Source organism: Acartia tonsa, chromosome 8 (genome assembly GCF_053477335.1).
Source record: "Acartia tonsa isolate MP-2025a chromosome 8, ASM5347733v1, whole genome shotgun sequence".
Lineage (NCBI taxonomy): Eukaryota > Metazoa > Arthropoda > Copepoda > Calanoida > Acartiidae > Acartia > Acartia tonsa.
In genome coordinates, this window is record NC_137267.1 from 34,068,249 (window position 1) to 34,092,601 (window position 24,353).

The 24,353-nt window shown below is 37.2% G+C and overlaps 1 protein-coding gene across 1 annotated transcript in view; it reads right to left on the reverse strand.

The window, feature by feature from the left end:
* Positions 1–24,353, reverse strand: part of LOC145326584 (uncharacterized) — a 109,378-nt gene that overhangs the window by 66,725 nt on the left and 18,300 nt on the right. Inside the window, exons 4-7 of the mRNA XM_080169955.1 lie at positions 23,921–24,112; positions 14,350–14,479; positions 13,988–14,039; positions 12,442–12,561 (exon numbers count right to left, since the gene is read on the reverse strand). Of these exons, the coding sequence (XP_080026081.1) occupies positions 12,442–12,561; positions 13,988–14,039; positions 14,350–14,479; positions 23,921–24,112 (494 nt within the window). The remainder of the gene's footprint in view (positions 1–12,441; positions 12,562–13,987; positions 14,040–14,349; positions 14,480–23,920; positions 24,113–24,353) is intronic.

Genomic DNA, 24,353 nt, shown 5'->3' on the forward strand with positions numbered 1-24,353 from the left:
TAAGGGGGTGAAGACACACTCCCCATAAATAGTTTTAAACCTTCCTTGGACATATAAGAGGCTTCATTGTAAAGGAGAACAGTATCGTTTCAGAGGTTGGCGAGATCCTTCTGGACAAACAAAAAACGCTTACTACTTTTACTCCTTCTTAAATTATATAAATTTCATATTTGGTTATGAATGCAATCAAATATTTCATTTATTATTTGCTCAAATGATTGAAAATGAAAAATGTTGTAATGAAAGCCAATTAAAACTGACATAAACGCCACTCCTATGTGTCTGTCTAATTATCTATCTGTCTATTTCTTGAAGATTTTATTTAAGATAAAGGAATAGGTAAAATTATAATATTAAAGGTAAACTTTAACAATAAAAAACATTTTATTTTGAAGAACACGTATATTTTTTTTGTTATGTTAGATTAAAATAGTAACTAGTCGCTACGTCCCCTAGAGGCCTCTAAAGGATGCTGTGAGTATTGGTGCAAAAAAATATGACGTAACAAAAAATATAGCCAATGAGAGGCCACTATAAATTTTACCATTGGTCAATAACGGCCTCTCATTGGCTAATTTTTTTTGTTACGTCATATTTTTTGCACCAATACTCACAGCATCCCTCTAAAGGCTCTTGAGGGGTGGAGGGAGAGAAGTAATCAGCCCTCCTCCGCCCTCTTTCAGTTCTAGTTTTTTAAAAAGTAGAAAAAGAATATATAAAACAAGATTTTGGTCAGAATTGTCAAATAATCACTAAATATGACATTTTCGTCTCTAACTGCATTTTATAATTCAATATTTAACAAAAAAGGAACATAGCCTAGTTTCAGATAAACCAATAATAATGTGTCATTTAACTATGTCTTTATCGCTGAAATTATGTATTTATTCCAATGAATAAAATTATTTGGTGTTGCATTTGATTGATTTTGTGTAGTATTGTGGTATGCGGCAACTCTGGACCATGCAGAAACCAAGACATTATAGTGATGCTACGCACCCAGCTAAATCCTGTTATTCTACAATTGTAAAGCCACCTGAAAATATGTCAGATAACGGTATTGATTTCATCTCTCAGTTGTCCTGCAAATGGAGGGAGGGGTGTTACCCCTCCCTCTCCCATCTTAAGCACCGGAACCTTCCCCTTCAACCACCAAGTTATCAGCACCACCTCAACCCTGAGGATAAAGGATCTAAGCCTTCCCTCACCTGATAGAATCACCCCCCACACAGACTGTTGTTGTCACAGTAATCATCAAACCTTCCCTCTTTAGTACCCAGACCTACCACTCAACCCCTCTATGCTTATCTACCTATTGTGCTGTTCCATGGGCTATCCTGCCTTCCCCAGACAGGGATAGCTATCTACCTAACCATTGCAATTATCTATGTTTTACTTGTATGATTTATCTTTAACTATCTTTATTCCTAATCCATATGTATTTATATTATGTTGTACAACTTTAGTAACTCTTAGACCTTCAATAAAGTGACAACTGAAATAGATGTTGATTATTATTTAGTGAATGCTAGAGAAGCGTAGCTTCTCTATAGTAAGGTGTCCACGTCTGTCACCCTGCCGTAATCTAATTGAACTCCGGTGTCTGCCATTTATCCTCGGCGGATACCACAACTTTTGGTGACAGCTGTGTGAGATTACGGCAAACCACAAGTGTAGAGCAGACGCGCAGCTGAGGCTAAGGTACTCCCAGCAGTGAAACTGGCAAAACTGACACAAGCAACCTGAATTACCCACCCTGGATAGCAAGGTCTAACTCTGTATCCGGCAGTTGTGGAAGCAAAACTGGCAAAACTGACACAAGCAACCTGAATTACCCACCCTGGATAGCAAGGTCTAACTCTGCATCCGGCAGTTGTGGAAGTGAAACAGCGAAACTTGACGGAGAACCGCGAGAAGCGCCGACATCTAACGGAGAATTGAGCGCTCAAAGGGCTGAAACAGGCCTGCGGACTGGCTAAAACAAGCCAAATAAGTGCAAACGGCTGAAAATAGGCCAACCTTACTGCAAGAGATAGCAGGATCCGAACCAGCGGCGCTAGCAGGACGGGACATTCCCTGCCGCCATCAGCCGGATTTGGATCAGCGGCGCTAGCAGGACGGGACATTCCCTGCCGCCGATAGACTGAAACAAGCCAAGGATTCGAACCAGCGGCGCTAGCAGGACGGGACATTCCCTGCCGCCAACAGTCGGATTCGGATATACGGCGCTGCAGGACAGGACATTCCCTGCCGCCGATAGGCTGAAACACGCCACATAGCTGCGAGCTGCGAGCCAACATACGAGTGTAGTGCACCAAAGCAGAGAAAAACTACGTCAACTCCAAGTATCCTGAGAGGCTACAACGCAGCCACCCATCTAGAAAAACAGATATTATATCACATTGCAGGGATTACCACCCTGGTGTGATGGCTAAACAATAGATTTATGAGCAAAGATTGGCAAACAATTTGTTGTGTTGTGATAAAACTAAAAATAGAACAGGCTTGGATTTATTGTGTATTGTGATAACAACTAAAAATAGAACAGGGTTGGTAAACAAATCTGTTATGTAATTGTGATAAGGACAAAAATAGAAGCTAGATGTAATATAACAAATGCCCTGATACACAATCTAATCACCTCAAGCCTACAGCACAACAACAATACACCCCTTATCTCAGAGGAAAGGGAGGGGCCCACTCTCCACTGAAGGAAATACAATCAAGGTGTTATAACAGATAAGCCTAGGATTAAGGAGAAAGGGCACCATTACTTCATCACACAGTTACCTCAAACCCACAGCACTCCCCCCTTCCTCACAGGGGGAACGGACGGATTTACCCCCGTCCCCTCACGCGCTTCCCCCCTCCTACCCACACTAGACTAAGTCCGCCCACGGTGTGGAGCTAGTGGCCGGGAACACAGAGCGCCATTTACGGGTAGCGCAACGGAGTGCGGAAACATCATAAAATTCAACGGACAAAGCGGACCAACGAGAGAGCGAGTTGAGGGATAAGTGCGCGTTTTACCGGTGTGCGCGGATTGACGGTGCGTAAGCGCGCTGCAAGGAAAGGAGATTTCACGCACACACACACACACACAGGAGAGGGGCCACTCTATAGCATACAACAGAGATATTTTTTTAGGAGGAAAACTTGCAAGCTCCTCCCTCCCTATCTACAGTGTGATAAGGAAAACTAAACCAGTTCCTTAAACCCGCTCAGACCCTCAACATCTTCCTAGCCCTGCCAACCCTACTTCAAAGCTGAGTGGTTAGTGAAACAAATATATGTATATATACATACCCAAGTGATAAATAGTGTTGTTTTTTTTGTATCATGGGTGCAAGTAAGTGAATACTAACTTCACCATACAACACTGGAAACTGATATGGTAACTGAACGAAAGTACGCCCACCCTGTGGACATAGCCTGACTTGATGCCCCACACTGGGCAGTGGTGGTGTGTACCTGGACCATCGACCCTCATAGTTGTGAACTATATACAGAGGAAGCGTGATTTTTTGGAGCAAGGAGGAAAGCTAGCTAGCTCTGGGGATATTCCTATACACGTATATATATATATGGGAGTGTAGCCATATATATATAGATAGCCTACCTATCCATATATCTACTAGCGGATACGCTCCTAGAGACATCTAGGGATACCTAACATATTCCCTTTTATCTTTAAGCTAAGATCCGCTGGTTATCACAGAAATCAAGAGCTATACTGGAAAGGAGAACAACTCAGGCTCAACAGTTAAACAAGACGCTGGCACCAACAGACCAACCCCCTGCTACTTATCATGGGGACGCGCCAGCCACAGAAACTCTTGAGCCAGGAGGACCGAGCCTACGGCTCCGTGGACTACCACCCTAATTACACAGCTATAGTATTTATACTAGGGGTGAGCCGGCTCGAACCTCCTTGCGGCGCGGCTACTCTACTCTGCTCCTATATCTGCAAGATAAGAAATTGTCAGCCCCTAGCCAGACGTGCGGCAATAGAAGACATTCCTGATTGGGCATTAACTGTGTGCCTAGGCCTGCTGCTGGCACTGTGGTGGACAGAAGTCTTCATTTGGACCAGAACCACCAACATCTGTACCCCACCACTCTCTGCTTCTTCATACAAGATACTGCTTCTGTTATTACTTTGGCCGACTGTGTTGAGTACAGTGAACATCAAACACATGCCAGGTCACAGACCCCTGGTCCCTGAGATGCCCTTGTCTGGAAGGGTGACTGAATGTCCGCTGCACAGCTCCTGTTCAGTTGGTGCTCAACGCACGAGAAATGGCGATACTGGACTGGGGATTGTTGAACCTGTAGGTGTCCTCCTGGGGGTGTTGAACGATGCAACTGAGCCTAATGAGAAGGTGACAAGCTTCAGAGACTTAGTGGCCAGCCCCAAGATGGACACTACCACCAGAACTGAGACTCCAAAGGGGCCCAGCCCTAGGGCCAGTACCACCTGTTTCTGGGGTGGAAAGGTCCTCCCTGGCGCTGGCCTCACCAAGCTGGAGGATGGGGAGCTGTCCCAGGGGAATAGGCTCTTCACCCAGATGCCCGACGCGTACCTGGGGGTGGGGGAGCCGCCACCCAAGCCTCCCTGGGAGCCCCCAGGCATGGAACGACTGGGGACCGGCCTAAGGATGGGGAATGGTGACCTGCTGCAGTGGAAGGCTTTACCCAGCACGAAGGGAGCAGGGTTGACCAGCAGCAGTGAGGCTGTTCCCCCACACTCCAAGACCAGATGCCTCTACTCTGTTGAACCACTGCACATGTCCCAGCCAAGACCCCCCATGCTGCTGAAGATGGAGGCCCACCAGGATGCAGAGCTCCAACTAGGGAAGTCAATAAGAAGGCCACCCCCTGCCAAAACCAGAACCACCGCAGGGGCTCCCCACCAGCAGCTGACGGAGCCTGGCAGGGACGCAATACCAGCTGGCAACTCTGGCCCAACTCAGGTGGCTACCAACAGCCTGCTGGCAGTCCAGAATACAGTTCAGGCTACCATCAGTATGGCATCTTCTGGGCCTTGCTGGTTCAACTGTGGGTACCTGTCCACACACTGGCCACAGGTACCCCCCAGAGATCATAGCCCCCCTTCCGACTGGCACCATCAACGGCCTTTGCTACCAACTACCTGGCGTACCCAGAGGCAGGATCCCTCATGTGGAGAAGCACCTGCAGAAGCTAAGGCCGAGGCTGGCCTCGCCACCCAGGAGAGGAGAGCCGCTGTTGGATGGAAGGGACCTGTGTGTATGGGGAGGAGGCTGAATGTAACCAAGGAGCCACCACAAGCAGCCCAGCACCGCCTGACCCCTAGTAGGGGAGACCCTGTTTGTCAGCTGGTGCCCCAACTGGAGGAGGAGAGACCTGGCAGGTTGATACACCCTGGGGAAGCCGGCCTGATGGGACCCAGCTGGACGAAGGGGCGCTGCCGCTTCAACGGCCACACAGCCGCCAAGTGTAGAACCGGTTGGGACCAGGCAATGAAGAAACACCAGGCCGCCCAACAACCTGCATGCAACCAGTCTGACACCCAGGTCCACCTGGAGGGAGGTGCCCAGCCGTCACTCCAACCAGCTGCCGCCGCTGGGGCCGCGGCTACCCAGGAGTCTGTGTCTCAGATTGGGACCATAGTGGCCAGGATCAACGTGCTGGGAGGAGCGGCTGAACCCAACCGGGTTGGCCTGGACCTCAGCCTCAACCACAGGGGACCGGTGTCCGTAACCCCTGTCACCCCCAGCAAGAGCCGAGGGGCGCTACCCAGCGCCACCGGGACGGGGCACGGGGAGGCCCTGGCGGCCGCCGAGTGGGAGAGGCAAGAGGCGCTAGCCAGCGAGTCTGAGTCGATGTATGGGACGCCAACCGGCGTCGCCACCTGGAAGGAACGAGAGGTGCTTCCCTGCACCACCAAGCTGATGTCTGGGGCGACAACCGTCGCCGCCACCTGTGAAGACTGGGGGGTGCTATCCAGCGCCCCACGCTGGTGCCTGGGGCGACAACCGTCGCCGCCACCGAGAGACCTGGACCCCTGTGAAGACTGGGGGGTGCTATCCAGCGCCCCCACGCTGGTGCCTGGGGCGACAACCGTCGCCGCCACCGAGATACCTGGACCCCGGAACGAGCCCGCAGCCCCAGAGGAAGGGGTGACACCCGTCACCCCCAGCCAGCCAGAGCCCCCAGCCAGCAGGGAGAGTCCAGCTGTCCCTCACCCTCAACTGCATCCAGCTGCCTACCTCCCTCAACCAAGCCAGGGTAATTGTATTGCACCGGTGTACCAGGAAGTTTGGGCTGGGTCAAACTTGCCTACGCCCCCTGCATCTGCCCCAGGAACCAGGATATCAGCCATTACCAGCCAAACTGAAGAAGCTTTGACCGCTGCCTGGGGAGTAACTCAGCTAGATGCGCCAAGTGCGAAGCCTAACCATAGAAGTAGAGGATCCCCAACAACTATGTCTACCCAAGATGGAGACGATGTGCCTGGACCCCTTCAGGCTAGGGGAGGAAATCCGGAGCCTTGTGCCTCCAGTCCACCAGCAGCAGTGGCCGTGGATGGGCCTGTCTCCCAGCCAACTAGAGCGGAGCCACCCTTGCAGATCCAAGACAACCTCTGGCATAAGGGATGGACTGTTACCTTCCCCTACCCCGCAGGTCTGACTGCCATGCACCACCCTGCCAATGTCCAGGATGAGCCTGAGGGAGGCAACGCTCCTACAGTATGGCAACCACCACCTGCCCGCGTTGACAGAGACCCTGGAAGCTGAATGAACCTGACCAGCCCCGAGGGCGAAGAAGCTGCGCCTGCATCCAGTAGCCAGCCTGCCAGCAGCAAGGTGACCAACACGATGGAGACCACCAGCCCAGTAGAGAAACCTGAAGAGGTGTATACCAGGCGGCTGTTGGTCCAAGCCCCCTCATGTGCTGTGCCACCCCTGGAGGTTGCCAGGGTGGCCTCAGAGGTACACATCCAACGGCCAGAACATCCAACAGGACCAGCTACTCCAGCAGATATAGCAGATTCCGTTCGACCTGGGGAGGGCTGGAGTCCACCACCGTTCAGCAGCTGGTATCCTGGCGGACCCATTCCACAAGGACAACAAACTGAAGGCCGCAACCACTGTCGGAAGTCTGGCGGTGCAGACAACCCCTCCCAGCCTTCCGAGGGGAGAGTTGTGGTATGCGGCAACTCTGGACCATGCAGAAACCAAGACATTATAGTGATGCTACGCACCCAGCTAAATCCTGTTATTCTACAATTGTAAAGCCACCTGAAAATATGTCAGATAACGGTATTGATTTCATCTCTCAGTTGTCCTGCAAATGGAGGGAGGGGTGTTACCCCTCCCTCTCCCATCTTAAGCACCGGAACCTTCCCCTTCAACCACCAAGTTATCAGCACCACCTCAACCCTGAGGATAAAGGATCTAAGCCTTCCCTCACCTGATAGAATCACCCCCCACACAGACTGTTGTTGTCACAGTAATCATCAAACCTTCCCTCTTTAGTACCCAGACCTACCACTCAACCCCTCTATGCTTATCTACCTATTGTGCTGTTCCATGGGCTATCCTGCCTTCCCCAGACAGGGATAGCTATCTACCTAACCATTGCAATTATCTATGTTTTACTTGTATGATTTATCTTTAACTATCTTTATTCCTAATCCATATGTATTTATATTATGTTGTACAACTTTAGTAACTCTTAGACCTTCAATAAAGTGACAACTGAAATAGATGTTGATTGTTATTTAGTGAATGCTAGAGAAGCGTAGCTTCTCTATAGTAAGGTGTCCACGTCTGTCACCCTGCCGTAATCTAATTGAACTCCGGTGTCTGCCATTTATCCTCGGCGGATACCACAGTATAATATTACGGGTGGGCGTGCAGGAAATTTCCAAAAGCGTTGCTTTTCCTTAAATATTGATTATATTGGTCAGTTCGTTCATCCAGTAGAAGAGGAGGGGATGTGGTAAATGTGGTGTTCGGTTTATTCAAGCCCAAGTGAGAGTTTCACATTATTAGAGAACACGAATATCTGGTGTAACATCCAAGTAATAATATATCCATTAGAGTGATACTTAATAATTTAATATTAAATATCGCGTCTTATTCTACAATAGCATGCCCTAAATATTGTCAATATAGAAAACATTTAAACGTTGCTGCTATTTTGATAAGCAACGCAGCAATAAAGAGAGCAATATAATATTAAACAGTAATAAAATATAATCATACATTTTTTTAGCATTAAACAAGACTTTTTCAAAGACATTTTCAAAGAGAAGATTCGCTACTAAAATTACATTTTAAAGCCATCATACAATAAAATGTTAAGGGGAGGAAATTGCAACATGCGCAAAAAAAGGGGTTGGATCAAAATTAGATGCATTGATTTTTTGACACAATATCTTTATACACATTAAACCCAGGGCTCTTAAGGGATGGCCGATAAATTGATGTACACCATCAATGATGATACACAAAATTACCCGTTCTGTAGATTACAATTAGTTGTTGAACCGTTTGGACACTCAACTTATCGAACCAACCAAATCAAAATTTAATAAAAGTCCCCAAAGTTGTAAAGCCAATGAGTAGGAAAACAAAGTTATAAAACTTTGGGGACTAGTGCAATAAACAGCCCAATGTCCCCACCCTCCCTGCATTACACCACATATGGACAATTCAAAGGGAAGGGGCGTGTCGTGGCATTAGACGTATTATTCAAAGACTTACCTATTTGCTACAAGTCTAGCTCAGCATTGCGTCAAAAATAGGGTTGTTGAAATAGCTTCAATTTCAAATTAGAGAATTTATAATGTAAGAAATCACTCCCTGTTTTGCTTTTATTTTATACAGCCATCTAAATAGGGTAGATTTATACTCTACATTAACTCCATTTAATCGAGGAGCAAGGAGGAGAGGGGGGGCGGATAATCCTACACATGGGTTAAAATTAAGGACACCTGTTCTTTACACCATTTTTAAAAGCGAAGCTTTTCTATAATTAGGGTCGGTCCGTCCGTCCGTACGTCCGTCCGTACGTCCGTCCGTCCGTCCGTCCGAGATAGTTAGCTTTTATTCGTTAATTTAAGCATGTTAGAATTGTCCTATCGATTTCAAACTTTGCATGGTGATTTCTGTAGTAGTTAGGTACGATTTAGAAAGCGTAGCAACTCTATAATCATTACCCAAATGTCCGTACGTCCATTTTAAACATGTTGATTTTTTTACTTTTTTAAATAGCTTTTATTCGTTAATTTAAGCATGTTAGAATTGTCCTATCGATTTCAAATTTTGCATGGTAATTCCTGTAATAGTTAGGTACAATTTAGAAAGCGTAGCAACTCTATAATCATTACCAGAATGTCCGTACGTCCATTTTAAACATGTTGATTTTTCTACTTTTTTAACAACGAATTTTTATATGATCTAATTATCCGTTTGATCTGATATTTGGTATATTGATTCCTGGGACAACAAAGAACAATATTTTAAGCAAAGCAACTCTATAATCAAGCCCTAAAGATGTAAGTATGTCCATAAACATTATCCTGTATCAAGCAGTTTTTTAACAAATTTACTTACAATTTTGCTTCGAATCTTATACTTTTATATTCTGATTATTCAGTTCAGACACTATACAAGTATTAATGTCCGTTTGTCCTACCGTTTCAGTGCTTCGCTTTTATGGATGTTGTCATCCTTGTTAGTTAGAAAACTGGTCGATATGTCCTGACAAAATACCAAAATTTCCATTAAAAAAAGTACAGTATAGTACCTATTTTTTTCTATATGTTATTCTATAAGTTTATCTTGGGATACTTTATTATTTTTGTTTCCAAAAAATGGATTTATTATTGCACAAAATTATCATGTACTCTAATTAAGTGAAACTCGAAACTGGCTAAACATCGATGCCCTCCATCCACTCCCTTTGCCCCATCCCCTCCCCTCCTACTGGATGAACGAACTGACTAATAATGATATTCCTATTAGCAACCTAAATTGGCAAAGAAAATTGCCTGTCATAATATCGACGTATATTCTATATCCATTTTCCAAAGCAGTTTAAGGATGTTATCTTCTTTTGAAAGATGTAAAATCATAAGTCAATTAATTTAGAATACTTTTTTGTTGGTTAATTAGCTGTTAAACAATTTTCTTAAACTTAATTAGTGAAATCTGCAATTTTTTAAGAACATAAATTGTATGGATTTTTAGAGTAAATTTGTGTGTGTGTGTTTCATTTGATATGCATAGTTAGTTATAGGGTTCCTGTTTTTTAGGAGCGAAGCAACTCTACAGGTCGTATATTTGATATGCATAGTTAGTTATAGGGTTCCTGTTTTTTAGGAGCGAAGCAACTCTACAGGTCGTATATTTGATATGCATAGTTAGTTATAGGGTTCCTGTTTTTTAGGAGTGAAGCAACTCTACAGGTCGTATATTTGATATGCATAGTTAGTTATAGGGTTCCTGTTTTTTAGGAGTGAAGCAACTCTACAGGTCGTATATTTGATATGCATAGTTAGTTATAGGGTTCCTGTTTTTTAGGAGTGAAGCAACTCTACAGGTCGTATATTTGATATGCATAGTTAGTTATAGGGTTCCTGTTTTTAGGAGTGAAGCAACTCTACAGGTCGTATATTTGATATGCATAGTTAGTTATAGGGTTCCTGTTTTTAGGAGTGAAGCAACTCTACAGGTCGTATATTTGATATGCATAGTTAGTTATAGGGTTCCTGTTTTTAGGAGTGAAGCAACTCTACAGGTCGTATATTTGATATGCATAGTTAGTTATAGGGTTCCTGTTTTTTAGGAGCGAAGCAATTCTACAAGTATTATAAAGGTTGTTAAAATTAGACTTTGTCAATAAATTACTCTGACATATGTAAAGCAATTTATAGTAGATTTAAAGAAAATCCATTATAAAACCAGAAATGCATCGTATTATAATAGGGAACAATAAATTAATTTTTCTTTACGTGGACAATTGTCTATAATAGGACACAAAATACGATTTAAAACCGGTTTTAATCCAGCAGAAAATTTTAATCCAAAAACTATTCCGTGCTAGTAATAGAGTAACTTATAGAGCTTCTTAAAAGAGAAAAATTAAAATTTTATAGTATTGCTTCGAAAGTGAAACCTATTGAGATCCGTTGGATAATTACCGGTTCTCAGCCATACTGAAAAATCATGTATAGCATCGTTTTATAAAATATGTATCACCTCTCGGAGCTAACTAAACTGGCTTTAATCTTATAATTTTTCATTGTAATATTGTAAAGCTGTCTATAATACGATGCAATATATAACTATTCATTAACTAATTTAACAATTGCTATGAGTTGAAACGTGCTTGCTGTACTAAATATATCGTCAAGTCACGATTTACAGATAATGTGTTTTTAAAAGATAATTTACATTTAAAAGTAATATCATATTTTAACCATATGATTGATAAATTATATTATCTTAAATTTTAAACACGCATATCATGTTCTATACAGCTTATATTTAACTTATGTTTTCTGTCAAACTGCTCTTAGTTAAGCTTTATTTTTTTGTCATAGAAAACATATGAAAGCATATATAAAAACCAATAAATTTGATTTAAAGATTTTTTCTAACTAAAAGTATTCTTATTTGATGTAGTTAGAGTCTAAGCAAAGCATTAAAAAAATTTTCTACTAATTATAAAAATGAAATTTGTAAGTTTTGAGGAACACGGATTATTTCATGGACTTAACCTTTATGAAAATAAAATATTTGGGCGTTGGTTCATTTTTTTGTTCTGTAGCGCATATACTCTATAAATATAAAATGTAGTAAGTTCATTTCTACGTCAAGTAAGGGAGGTGTAAATGTAGGTAACGGTTATTGGATGTGAAGCTTGCAAATTTAAAAAAAATAATATTTTAACTGTCTAATAAATTAGTTTTATACTTCTAATAATAATACTATTAATTGTTATTGCTGTGCTACTTTTGTACACATTTGTTCTCGTTTTCACAACATGTACGTCCAAATTAATTGATAATAAACATTTCATTTACAGTTTCAGTATTTTTTTGCACCAAAATTGCAAAAACATCTCTAATTTATCAAACTATGTACACTAGGTAGATAAAGTATATTAACAACAAGCAAATCGTGTTCTATATTATAACGTCTTCTAACGCAATTAATTATTTATTAGCTCTGTTAAAACTAAGCTAAATCCAATGGTACCTAAATTCCTACTCGCGTCACTAGGACATATTGAGTTAAGTTTATTTAATACATCTTATGTGTTAGTTATTAAATCATCAAATTTTGATACAACTAAAGCCACTTTATTTAAAGGATATGGAGCTTTTCTCTGACTTATAATCGATGCATTTTTGTTGTAATTATGTCCTAAAATATGTAAACATACTAGGTTCAGCCAGAGCAAGCAAGTTCCGCCAACTAGATGCCCTGTTGTTCTTGTGTATTCCAGCGGTCAGACCAGTCAGCCCACCAGCTGTATTTTGTCCAGGTAGAGATAAACACGAATCTGAATTTTATATCCTTATTTTTTAAGTAACAGATTGTTTGGCTGGATGGTTCTGAACCAATGATTGACTAACATAAATCTTAAGATCCTATAGTTCACTAGAAGGTTTTTGAATTTACTTTTGGGTAGGTTTGCACCCAACAACCCAAAGAAAAATCCCCAACCCCTTCAACCATATTTTTGTTTTGAAAACTAGAATTTAAAGCGAACGTCAATATCTCCCATTAAAGTATGTACATCATATATGCTGTTTTGTTTATCTGTTTTTTTAGAGATTTGATTCTTCTAAACTAACGAATAAAATTTTCTTCCAAATCTATGTCTTCTTTTGATTTTGATTAATTTATTAAGAAGGTTTACATAACCTAAAATGTAATGATATGATGTACTCAAAATATTCACAAATATTTCTTCACATATTTCTTACATTTTTAGAAATGCAGCTACTCTACAATCCTCTACAACCAGAAACTAACAGGATGTGTATCGGTTTGTCTATACCAAAATATTTCGCTAACTGCTAGACTGATTTGGTTCTCCTTTATAGAAAAACTTATTATATGTCTTGGGATTGTTTTTCATATCTTTGTTGGGGGAATGGAACCTCCAACCTCCAAAGATAAATCACCTCTATGAACAGGTAATACCAACACCCACCCACCAATAAAAAAGACAAAATTATGCTTAGGGTTTTTAGTATCATGTGTCATGGTCTATAAAAACATATTTTAAAGCCAATATTCTTATCATTAATGTGTAATTAATTACTCTTCTTTACATTCTACATTAAATTAATGCTAGCATATTATTGCTTCGCCACTTAATGACAAAATTGTCCTTAATTTCTACATACTTTCATCTTTGATGTTGTAGCTTTTCATTTTACAGCTCAAAAAATACACAAATTCTAATTCAAGAATATGAAAGCAAAATTTCTGCAATTTTACTTGAACAGAAAGAAGACCACAAAATAAACTTTTAGAAGAAAATAACAAACATTTTTGATACTTTTTTATGTGCAGTTGGGTTTTAGGAGGGTCACACAATCGTCCTAAAAAATCAAATTAAAGGGTGTGCAAAAAAAATGCATCAATGCATCCTTTTTTAAAACATGAATCTCTCGGCTTGTGATAATGGTAGAAAAATACCAGGCATACCATTAGAACGACTGTGAGCTTTTGTTTTTAGAAGTATAAATGTTATCTTTATTCTGTTTGTACTTTATTAGCTACGTTGAAAAGTGTGAGGAGGGTTAAAAAATGCATCCTGCGAGTAAAATCCAACAAGATCCAATAAAAAGCTTTTCTGAAAAAATATGCTACAAAAAACATTACTACTGTTTAAGAACCTTAAAGGATGATATTAATCTTTTCTGTAAAGCATCTTCCTAGGCCGTTACAGAGATCTTAATGAAAAAAAGGATTTCCTTGTGGATGAGATTGTAGGTTGGCCAAGGAACGAGATTTCCATAGACACGGCTGAAAGTCAAAAGTTTATCTTTCTTGCTTTTTCTATTGCACAAAAATTAACCATCGATTTTGAATTTTCCTCAATACCAGGGGAGAAAAATTGACTATAAATCATACTGGTACCCAAAGTTTTAAAACACATGCTCGCTAATTTGTTTGATTAAAACTTTTATGAGATCTTGATAGGTTGGTAAAACCTACCAAATCCAGACTTTTAAAACAATAATTTTAACTTATTTTAATTGGGATTCAACACTGTAAATAAATCTATTATCTTATCCTTTAATTTCCTGACGTTCATAAAATATTAAATATAAACTTTTGTTTCCTTGAGTTTATGTTTAGGTTGAAAAATGTCATTAAAATTAGACAAGGGCTGTTTTTCCTCTGTCCTGTTCCTGTATGGATCCTGGTGACAGGTATAATCCTGTGGACGCCCGCTCCAGATATCCTAAATCCAGTTTGCCAGAATTTCACAATATTATCACTTTTACATAAAGCACAGCTAAGGTATGCGTGGATATATTGACAGGGAAAAATTTGTCGTTAATTTAGATTTCTAATGTAGACCTCATTTATTGTTTAGTTCGTTCATCCAGTAGGAGGGGTATGGGTGGGTTAAAAGGAGTTGATCGTTAATTTAGCCAGCTTAGAGCATTCCTTTATGAGAGAACATGAAAATCAGAGGCAACATCCAAGAAATAATATATCGATTTGGGAGAAATTAAATGGTAACACTTAAACTTCTTATTGATATTTTCTTCAGTTTAATTATATTTGCTCTTCTGTATTTCATTATTCTTGTTGTAATTAAAAACAACATATTTTAATACTATGCTTCAATTCTTTGAATGAAGTTTTCCTTAAAATAGGCTTCTTTACTATCATTTTGTAGAATTAATCCATTCATGAAAGTTATCATCCTTGTTTCAAAACTAAATACTCTCTATAAATATCAACCAAATAACCTTCTCTATTCATGGATTTTATCATACTTGTTCTCTCAATGCATCCCAGAGTGGATATTATCATCCTTGCTTAAAAACTAAATCCTCTCTATGAATAGGAATTGCTGACTTTGTGGTCTTCTATAATCTTATCAAATAGAGATTACATAGTTTAGACAGGAATGCTGAAATTTTTAAGGTTAAAAACTCTGAACATCTTAAAGTTTTAAAAAGAAAAAGTAATTTTTTTTTTTGGGGGGGGGGTTGTAAGGAGATAACATAAATAGTTAAAAACCTTCCTGGACATAGTATAAGAAGCTTCTCTGTAAACGAAAACCGTATTGGTTCAGGGTTAGCGAGATCCTTTACCACAGACAAAAAAGCTTACTACTTTACATGAACTAAATTAACTACATGTAGTTAATTAAGTTTGATATAATGCGATTATCTATGATAAAAAGTAGTTTCAGAGATCAGTCTATTAAATAATAAAATATAATATAATAATATTAAATATAGCCCTATAATGATACCTAAGACTTGAATAGTGTGATATATATAAACCAAAAACATTATGGGTTCAATGCGTTATACTAGAACAAAATAAAAAGTTTCATGAGAGAAAATAAGATTGTACAACTCTTATTTATTATCTCTATTCCCAGTTATTATATGTGTGGTGTCAGGAAAAGGGGAAATTTTAAAATGTTTTCTATGAAGTAAGGATTTAACTTTTTAAATAAGGAAAAATTTGGAAGGATACCTTTTTTTATTCAAGTGTAGCATCCCTAACCCCCATTATTTACATGACGTGTCTCTAGCCCTTGCGAGGATTTTTTAAATTAAATATTACTTAACTTAACCTAACCTAATCTGAGAGTGGCATCCATTTATAGATATCATTAAGCCGGAGGGGGTTGGGGGTCATGAATGTTCCATTTGAATATGAGGGGATTCGAATGTCTTCAAGATAAAATTTGGGGATCAAACTTACAGACTTTTTAGTAGCAAAGCTACTTTATAAAATGTCCAAATAGACGCAAAAGCATCAAAGAGATGCTTTGCTCCTATAAAAGTGAAAACCACTCAACAAGATCTCAAATTACTTGATGGACGAAATATAAAGAAAAATGAATCAATTTTGGTGTGACTTCTTAACTATTCGGATTATAAATACGTGCAAAATTCGCATATTTTTATATTCGCAAAAGACACATTACCCATTTAAGTGCAGTATACGATATTGTAATGATGATATAATGATTATATATAATTACTTGGATATTGCACCAGATTTACGCCTACTCTAAAAAATGGATCTTCCAGCTGGCTAATATAACTATTATCCCCTTCCCTCCTTCTGGACAATAAATGAGGACTATAGTATCAACCTAAAAAGTGAACAAAATTACCCCTGTTATAATATCCAAGTATTTCTACATCCATTATTGGAATTGTATGAGCTTTTGATGAATTGATAATATGATACAATTGCGGATGTAAATACACACCTTATATTTAACAAATAAAGAAAACGCACAATGAATGCATGGAAAACCAGTTGGTAGAGGAAATTGATATTCTTCACATTTTTAAATAGTTAAAATGGTTTTGTTTAAAGATAAACAATGTCTCTGAGTATAGGTAATAAGCAGTTTCCCTAAATCTTGGACGAGTACATTTATAAAAACAACCCTTTGATTACATGACCTTTAGCTAAGATTATACATATATGTGCCTGTAAGTAAGACAATATACTACCCAAATATTAGGCTACATTTGCGTATGTCAAATTTCTCTTTTTTTATTGGGAGTTGTTCCACATATTCTTCCATATTTTCTATAACCCTTTTTTCTATGGATGTGTGTGTATATAGAAAGTAGCAAAAACATAAGCTTTTTGTAAAAGGTATTCCTACAAAACTGTTATCATTGTTTAGAATATAACAGCCAAATGTACACTATACACATATGATATTTAGTCGAAGGATGCACTATTATGTTGTATTTTTATAAAATTCATCTCTTCAAAATTATCGAATGATGAAAAAGATGTTTTTCAAAAATATTTGAAATTGCGACCAAAAAAATTAAGTAGGAATTATACTTTTACTTTTGGCATGGTAGCTGTATTAGTCTGATCTACACTTCATACCAAAATGTATGTGATATTAATAGAAAGGAAACAGTAGAAACAATTAGAGAGAGAGAGAGGGGACAATTTTTTTTTATTACACAAGTTCTCAAAGTTTATACTAACGTTTCTTATTTGTTAGCATAACTTGAGGACTTTTATTGAATTTTGATTGGTTAGTTCATTTTGTAGAGTGTCCAAACGTTTCAACCACTAAATACGATCTACAGAAGAGGTAATTTTGTGTATCATCATTGGGGATGTACATTAATTTTTCGGCCATTGTCATATCCCTTTAGATCCCTGCACAATAACAGATCACTATGAGAGTGGACCAAAGGAGGAAGGCCATTTTGTGCTGTGATGATTATTTGTAAATGTGATATAATTGCGGAAGTGAGTGCACATCCAAATCTCTAGCATAGAGCGTGGGTTAATCTTCACAAGAAATTTGCACTAGACATTAGAGTTATTAATAATAGATTCACTCAAATCTGAAAAATGATAGCCGATAAAAGATATTTTTCTATAAATAATAATTTGTGTTTTTCCTAATTGCTTTTAAAGGGCCTAACTTTATTGTCATGTTTGTTGATTATATATATGATGTATGATTTATATGATTTATTTGAGCTGAATCAATGGAGATAGGACATGGACCGATAAATTGATGTACATCTCCAAAGATGATAAACAAAATCTCATCTGTAGATTACAATTATTGGTTGAAACGTTTGGACACTCAACTTAATCAATCAATCAAATTTAATTACAAGTCCAAAATAGATGAAAATGTTATTAAAAACATAGGGGACTGGTGTAATAATAAACAGCCTATTGTCCCCTTCCCATCCTGGCTAAGTAAGTATATTTACCTACTATTTGTGTACATTATTTGACCATAATTACTGCTAGAGCCTACATCTACCACTTTGCAGTATTCAAAATATTATTTATAATATTATAGTTTTGTGTTCTTATAATGACAGCAAAAATTACTGATTTTTTTTTCAAATTTAGAAACAATGCTTTTGGATTAGTCTAGAGTTAATTTGTCTATTAACTTTGCTACCAATATAGTCAAATATACCATGTAAGACTTGGGTGTTATTATTATTTTAAGAAAATACACCGGGATTTTAAGAGAGAATACAATGGACGATAAATTAATGTACAAATCCAATGATGATAAACAAAATAACCCTTTCTGTAGATTTTAATAATTGGTGAGATATTTTGGACACTGCTAGATTGAACCAACCGATCAAAATTTTATGAAACCCATCGAGTGAGCATTAAAGCATTTGTCGGCAATAGTCGAAAGTCAATCTTTAATGCCAATATTAACAGGGTAAAGATGACCTAATTTCTAAAGACCTAATCTTACTGTAAGAAATTTGCACTTTACCCCCCTAAAAAGCACTGTTTACTTTTGGTCTATTTGTTTACAGGAATAAGGTATAGCCAACAAGCGAAATAATTCTAGCATAATATTTGGGGGGCTGATAGAAAGGTCGTAAATTCTACTATGTGTTGTTCCCCATCGACAGCTGAAAATCACGTAAAGGTTTCGCGATTTTTTTCGAATTATTTTTGTTGTTGGTGAAAGCTGATTTAAACCCTAAAGATTTCTTTGCTTGAATAAGACATACCTAAAATATTGTATCTCAATAAGATAATAACATACATTTTAAAAAAATCAAGTTAAGCATGAGCAATTCTTAATTACAGAATCTATAAAAAAATAACGTCACACTAGCTTACCATTGGTCAATTATAATGTATACTGGCCTGCCATTGGTAATTTAGTCTGTGTATCGGCCAATCATTGCTCATTTGTGTTTTATGACAACATATCCTTATACTAAAGTAACAGGATGTCTGTGTGTCTGTCTGTCTGTGTGTCTGTCTGTGTGTACCGAAGGATCTCGCTAACTGCTGAACCGATTGGGTTCTCCTTAACAGGGTAGATTCTCATATGTCCCGGGAAGGTTTATAACTATTTTGGGGGAGGGTACCACCACCCTCCCTAGAGAAATTAAATTTTTAAAAAATTTACCAATTTTAGAAAGAGAGTTCAACGAAAAATAAACGTCAACCGTAAATTTTTTTAACTTTTTCTTTTAAAATCTAAAATAAGAAATTGAATTATCAAATTCGACTCTCTCCTCCTCAAGTGCCCCTAGAGGCCTCTAGGGGCGTAGCCGCTAGTGTCATTATAAAGAACTTCGACATGTGCGACTAAAAAAATATAAATGTAATGTTTTACATATAAAAAATGAATAAAATTTCATTGAAGAAAAAAATGATGAAAGAATATTATCAAAAAGCTTGTTATGGCGAGGTTTTAATTTAATCCCCTGTAAATTAGTTTCTTTTTAGTAGCGAAACTACTTTATACTAATGATATGTATGTATGTATAGAAGCTATACAAAAAAATACCTGCATTTCTAATATTTTCTACTAGTTGATTCGCCCCTAGCAACTAGGGGCTATGTATTCAAAGTGGCTGCTAGAAAAATAGCATGAAAATAAAATAACCTGAAACCATCAGGGGACCTACGTGAATCTTTCCTAAAATAGAGAACCCAATCAGTTCAGTAGTATAGAGATCTTAAACTTCAGATTACTTCTTTATATAAAAGGATCGTCTAACAAATTAATTGTTATATTTTCTAGAACCCTGACTGTTCTGTAAATCTGTAAAATCTTGTTGTTTCCTCTGGACTTAATTGTCCTTGTTTAAGCTTAATCATTCATTTCAGGGGAAATTTACAGTTTGTTGCAAATCTTCTCTATAACATATCACTCACTAATTGATCTGTTGGTTCTATTTGTTTGTTTGTAAACACACACACACACAGAGAGAGAGAGAGAGAGAGAGAGAGAGAGAGGGGGGACAATGGGCTGTTTATTACAATAGTACCCAAAGTTTTATAATAACGTTTTCTTATTCGTTGGCTTAGTAACTTTAGAGACTTTCTTGATTTTGATTGGTTGTTGTATTAGGTTAAGTGTTTCAACCACTAATTGTAATATACAGAAGGGGTAATTTTGTGCATCATCATTGGGGATGTACATTAACATATCGGTAATTGTCTTATTCCTTTAGATCTCTGGGTTTAATGTTTTGATGCCTTTGGCCATAATGGTCCTTGTTTTGCTACTTAGATGTCACAAAGGATTAAAATGTTCATTAACTATGAAAATTAAAATATTCTTAATCACTATATTTTAAAAATAAAGCTTACAACATTTTCACAATGGTCTAACAAGGAGGGGTTTGTTCATAGAAAAACACAGCATAAAACTTTAATATATAAATATATAATAGAAAAGTATACGGTGATACAACAGGTTTGTATAAATCTTAAAGACAAGCATGTGTTTGTGAGTGTATGTAAAAGAATAGCTGCTCTACCTATAATACCTTTAAGAATATAATAATCGATAAAATGAAGTACATCGAATTACGATAATCAAATTAATTCCTTTTATAGATTTAAATCATTGGTAGAAAAGTTTGGACTTTGAAGGTTTCTGAAAGCCAATGGAGAATCTCAACGTTTTAAAGACAACGAATGAGATATTACGTTTATAAAACTTTGTGTACGATTATAATTTACAGTTTATTGTCCTCTCCCTCCCTTTTAATGCAAACCGTCAGCATAGAATGACATTAAAATAAAATCAAACAAATAAAAACCGTTTGGATTTAATGAAAGCTTTTAATTTCATATAAATATCTTGGGGGCAATGCTTTAACTTAAAAGGACACTCTACCAACTTTATTTTTAGTAGTGAAGCCACTATATATTATATGTTTGTCCATCTGTACATTAAGCCATTGAGTAAATGTGATTTTCTCAGCTTCTACTTAAAATAGACAACTGATTTTTTGTTCATTTTTCTCTCTCTTTCTTTACTTCCCTCTTTTTAAAGAACACTGAACATTAATCAACGTTATTTAGTGCTTTACTACTTATGGATGTTGTCATCCTTGTTTTTACAGACAAATTAGATTATACAATGTTATTATTAACCCTTAAAAGTATTAAATAAGAGGGTTTGACCTGCACCTTTTTGTATGTCAAAGAATTGCCCTACATCTTGATATTAAAGCCACTTTTAATATGACACGGAGTTAAACGGAAAAAAATACATTTAAAGCTTTGAATCTTTTAAAGACAAAAAGTAAAATATTTTGTGATTCTAAAAATTGTACAGTATAAAGAATCAATTACGAAGATTTCTGTCTATAATTTTTCATCAAAATATTGAGAGTTTATTTGATGAAGCTAAATATTGTACATAAAAAGCGAAATAACTCTATAATTAAGATTTGCATGTACGCTCGTCTGGGTGAGTCTACAAAATGGCTAAATCTTCCTTGTTTCTTAGTGGTTTTATATGTACAGAAAGAAATATTTGCTGCGATACTTAATATATATTTTTAAAAGCGAAGCTTTTCTAAAATTAGGGTCGGTCCGTACGTCCGTCCGTACGTCCGTCCGTCCGTCCGAGATAGATAGCTTTTATTCGTTAATTTAAGCATGTTAGAATTGTCCTATCGATTTCAAACTTTGCATGATGATTCCTGTAGTAGTTGGGTACGATTTAGAAAGCGTAGCAACTCTATAATCATTACCAAAATGTCCGAACGTCCATTTTAAACATGTTGATTTTTCTACTTTTTTAACAACAAATTTTCAAGTGTTTTAATTATCCGTTTGATCTGATTTTTGGTATATTGATTCCTGGGACAACAAAGAACAATATTATAAGCGAAGCAACTCTATAATCAAGTCCAAAAATGTAAGTATGTCCATAAACATTATCCTGTTTTTAAGCAGTTTTTCAACAAATTTACCTACAATTTTGATTCGACATTAATACATTTATGTTCCGATTTTTCAGTTCAGATACTATACAAGTGTTAATGTCCGATTGTCCTACCGTTTCAGTGCTTCGCTTTTATGGATGTTGTCATCCTTGTTTTTACTATTTTTTATTTTTACAAACTTTTTGTAAGAATACCTATTGTATCAAGGCTTTTAATCAAAAGCCCATTCAAGAACAATAATGTAAATATATAGCGAAGGAAATCTTTTTTAACAAAACAGAATGTATTATTGTGTATATAATTATTGGGGATGTACATCAATTTATCGGCCATTGTCTTATCCTTTAAGATCCTTGTGAAAAAATGAACTGAAAAATAAACCAAAGATTGCAATGATAATCTGCTTTTGTAAGAGTATTTATGAAGGACATACTGACACAACCCAGTTATAGAGTAGCTGTGCAACTAAAAAATGGACCAAAGATTGCAATGATAATCTGCTTTTGTAAGAGGCTTTATGAATGAAATACTGACATATCCTAGTTATAGAGTGGCTGTGCAACTAAATAATAGACCAAAGATTGCAATAATAATCTGCTCTTGTAAGAGGCTTTATAAAGGACATACTGAAATACCCTGGTTATATAGTAGCTGCGTTTTTAATAAATGGACCAAACATTGCAATGATAATCTGCTTATGTAGGAAATTTATTCAGGACATACTGACAGGCTCTATATATAGAGTAGCTGTGCAACTAAAAAATGGACCAAACATTGCAATGATCATATGAATTTGTAGGAATATTTATGAAGGACATACTGACACATCCTAGATATAGAGTAGCTGTGCAACTAAAAAATGGACCAAACATTGCAATGATAATCAGCCCGAGGCGAGATTTACATCTTTCTACCAAAAGATGGTTAGACTGGAATTTTAAAGTTTTTAGGTTATGCATGTTTTTTATAATGTTATTGCTCGAAGTAGACTTTGTTTCTTTAACAATAAATAGTCCCTTAGTTTTTGTTGGTTATTTAGGTATGCTATAATAATCGTCCTATCAATTTGATTTTTGCACGAGGATTCCTGCAATAATTAGGTAAAATCTCATATGTAATATAAAATGCCAGTAAAAGTAAAAAAATCATTAAAAATTAGATTTTAGAAAATCCACAAAAAAACATGGTTGCCCACAAACTAGTAAAAAACGGTCAAATTACTTTTGATATTTTCTTTGTACTACATCTCAAATTTTGATGGCTCAAAGAAAGCAAAATTAGGCTTTACCGTGGATTTTAACCATTTTAAAGACAGATTAAAATCAAAAGTCAAATCAAAGATTTATTAAGATCTAACTGTTTAAATAAGTATATTTTGGTGGGGTGGAGGCATCGCCCCTTGTCTGAGTGAATCTATCTCGGCTGTCTATAGCACAAAGTATGACAATATCTGTCCGTCCGTCCGTCTGTAGGTTTATACGTCTTAAATTCTTGCTAACCGCTCTAGTTTTCAGGACATAAGCCCTCTAATTATACTATGGTTTTAAGCTATTTTCCTCGAGAGTGAAAATTCCCTACCGAAAATAATTATGCCTAATTTAAGAAAATTTTGTTTTTGAAAAACATATCCCTTAATTCCTGAAAACTGAATAGAATGGGCACACGCTAATAACTATTGTTATACCAAATCAAACTGGTCTTTTCAAAATTTTACTTAAACATCTTTTTTTTATTGAAGTTTTCTTATTAAAGACATAATTTTACTTCTTCGATCAAATATCGTCGTCAGGCGTTATTGTAACTTTATTTATTTCAAGTGCCTATTTCAATTAATAGGTTTTATTATTAACATGTTTATTAATCGTTTGTAAGCGTAGCATCTTTGTATTCCAAAATATAAGTACGTCCTATTATGTATCAATATATCTCTTTATATACTTTTCTTTTCAATTATATTGTAAAATTTCCTTGTTTTTATAATCACTCAGCTGCCACATAGATGTTGAATTGGGACAATAGGATGACCGCATCTGGCTGAACCTTTCTGGACGCTCATAATGACCGCACATGCCTGGATGACTGCAAATGCCCGCGTGACTGCATGAACAATCTTCATTTCCTGACGTGCTCAATCGCCTCTGACAATTTGATTTTTGACTGAATAATAAAATTATATATACCAAATACCAATTTTAGAATTAATACATTAAAACCTAAAAAAACCAAAAAGATGAAATAAAAAGTTTTTTTTATAAAATTAAAGACAAATAGAGGAAACAGAAAGGAATAACCCTAAATCAAGGTTTTTCTAGTAGCTAAGCCAAAAAAAACCTTATGTAAATCTCTATAAAGAGTCTAAACCTACATTTGTAATCTAAAAAAGCAAATATAAAAGTAG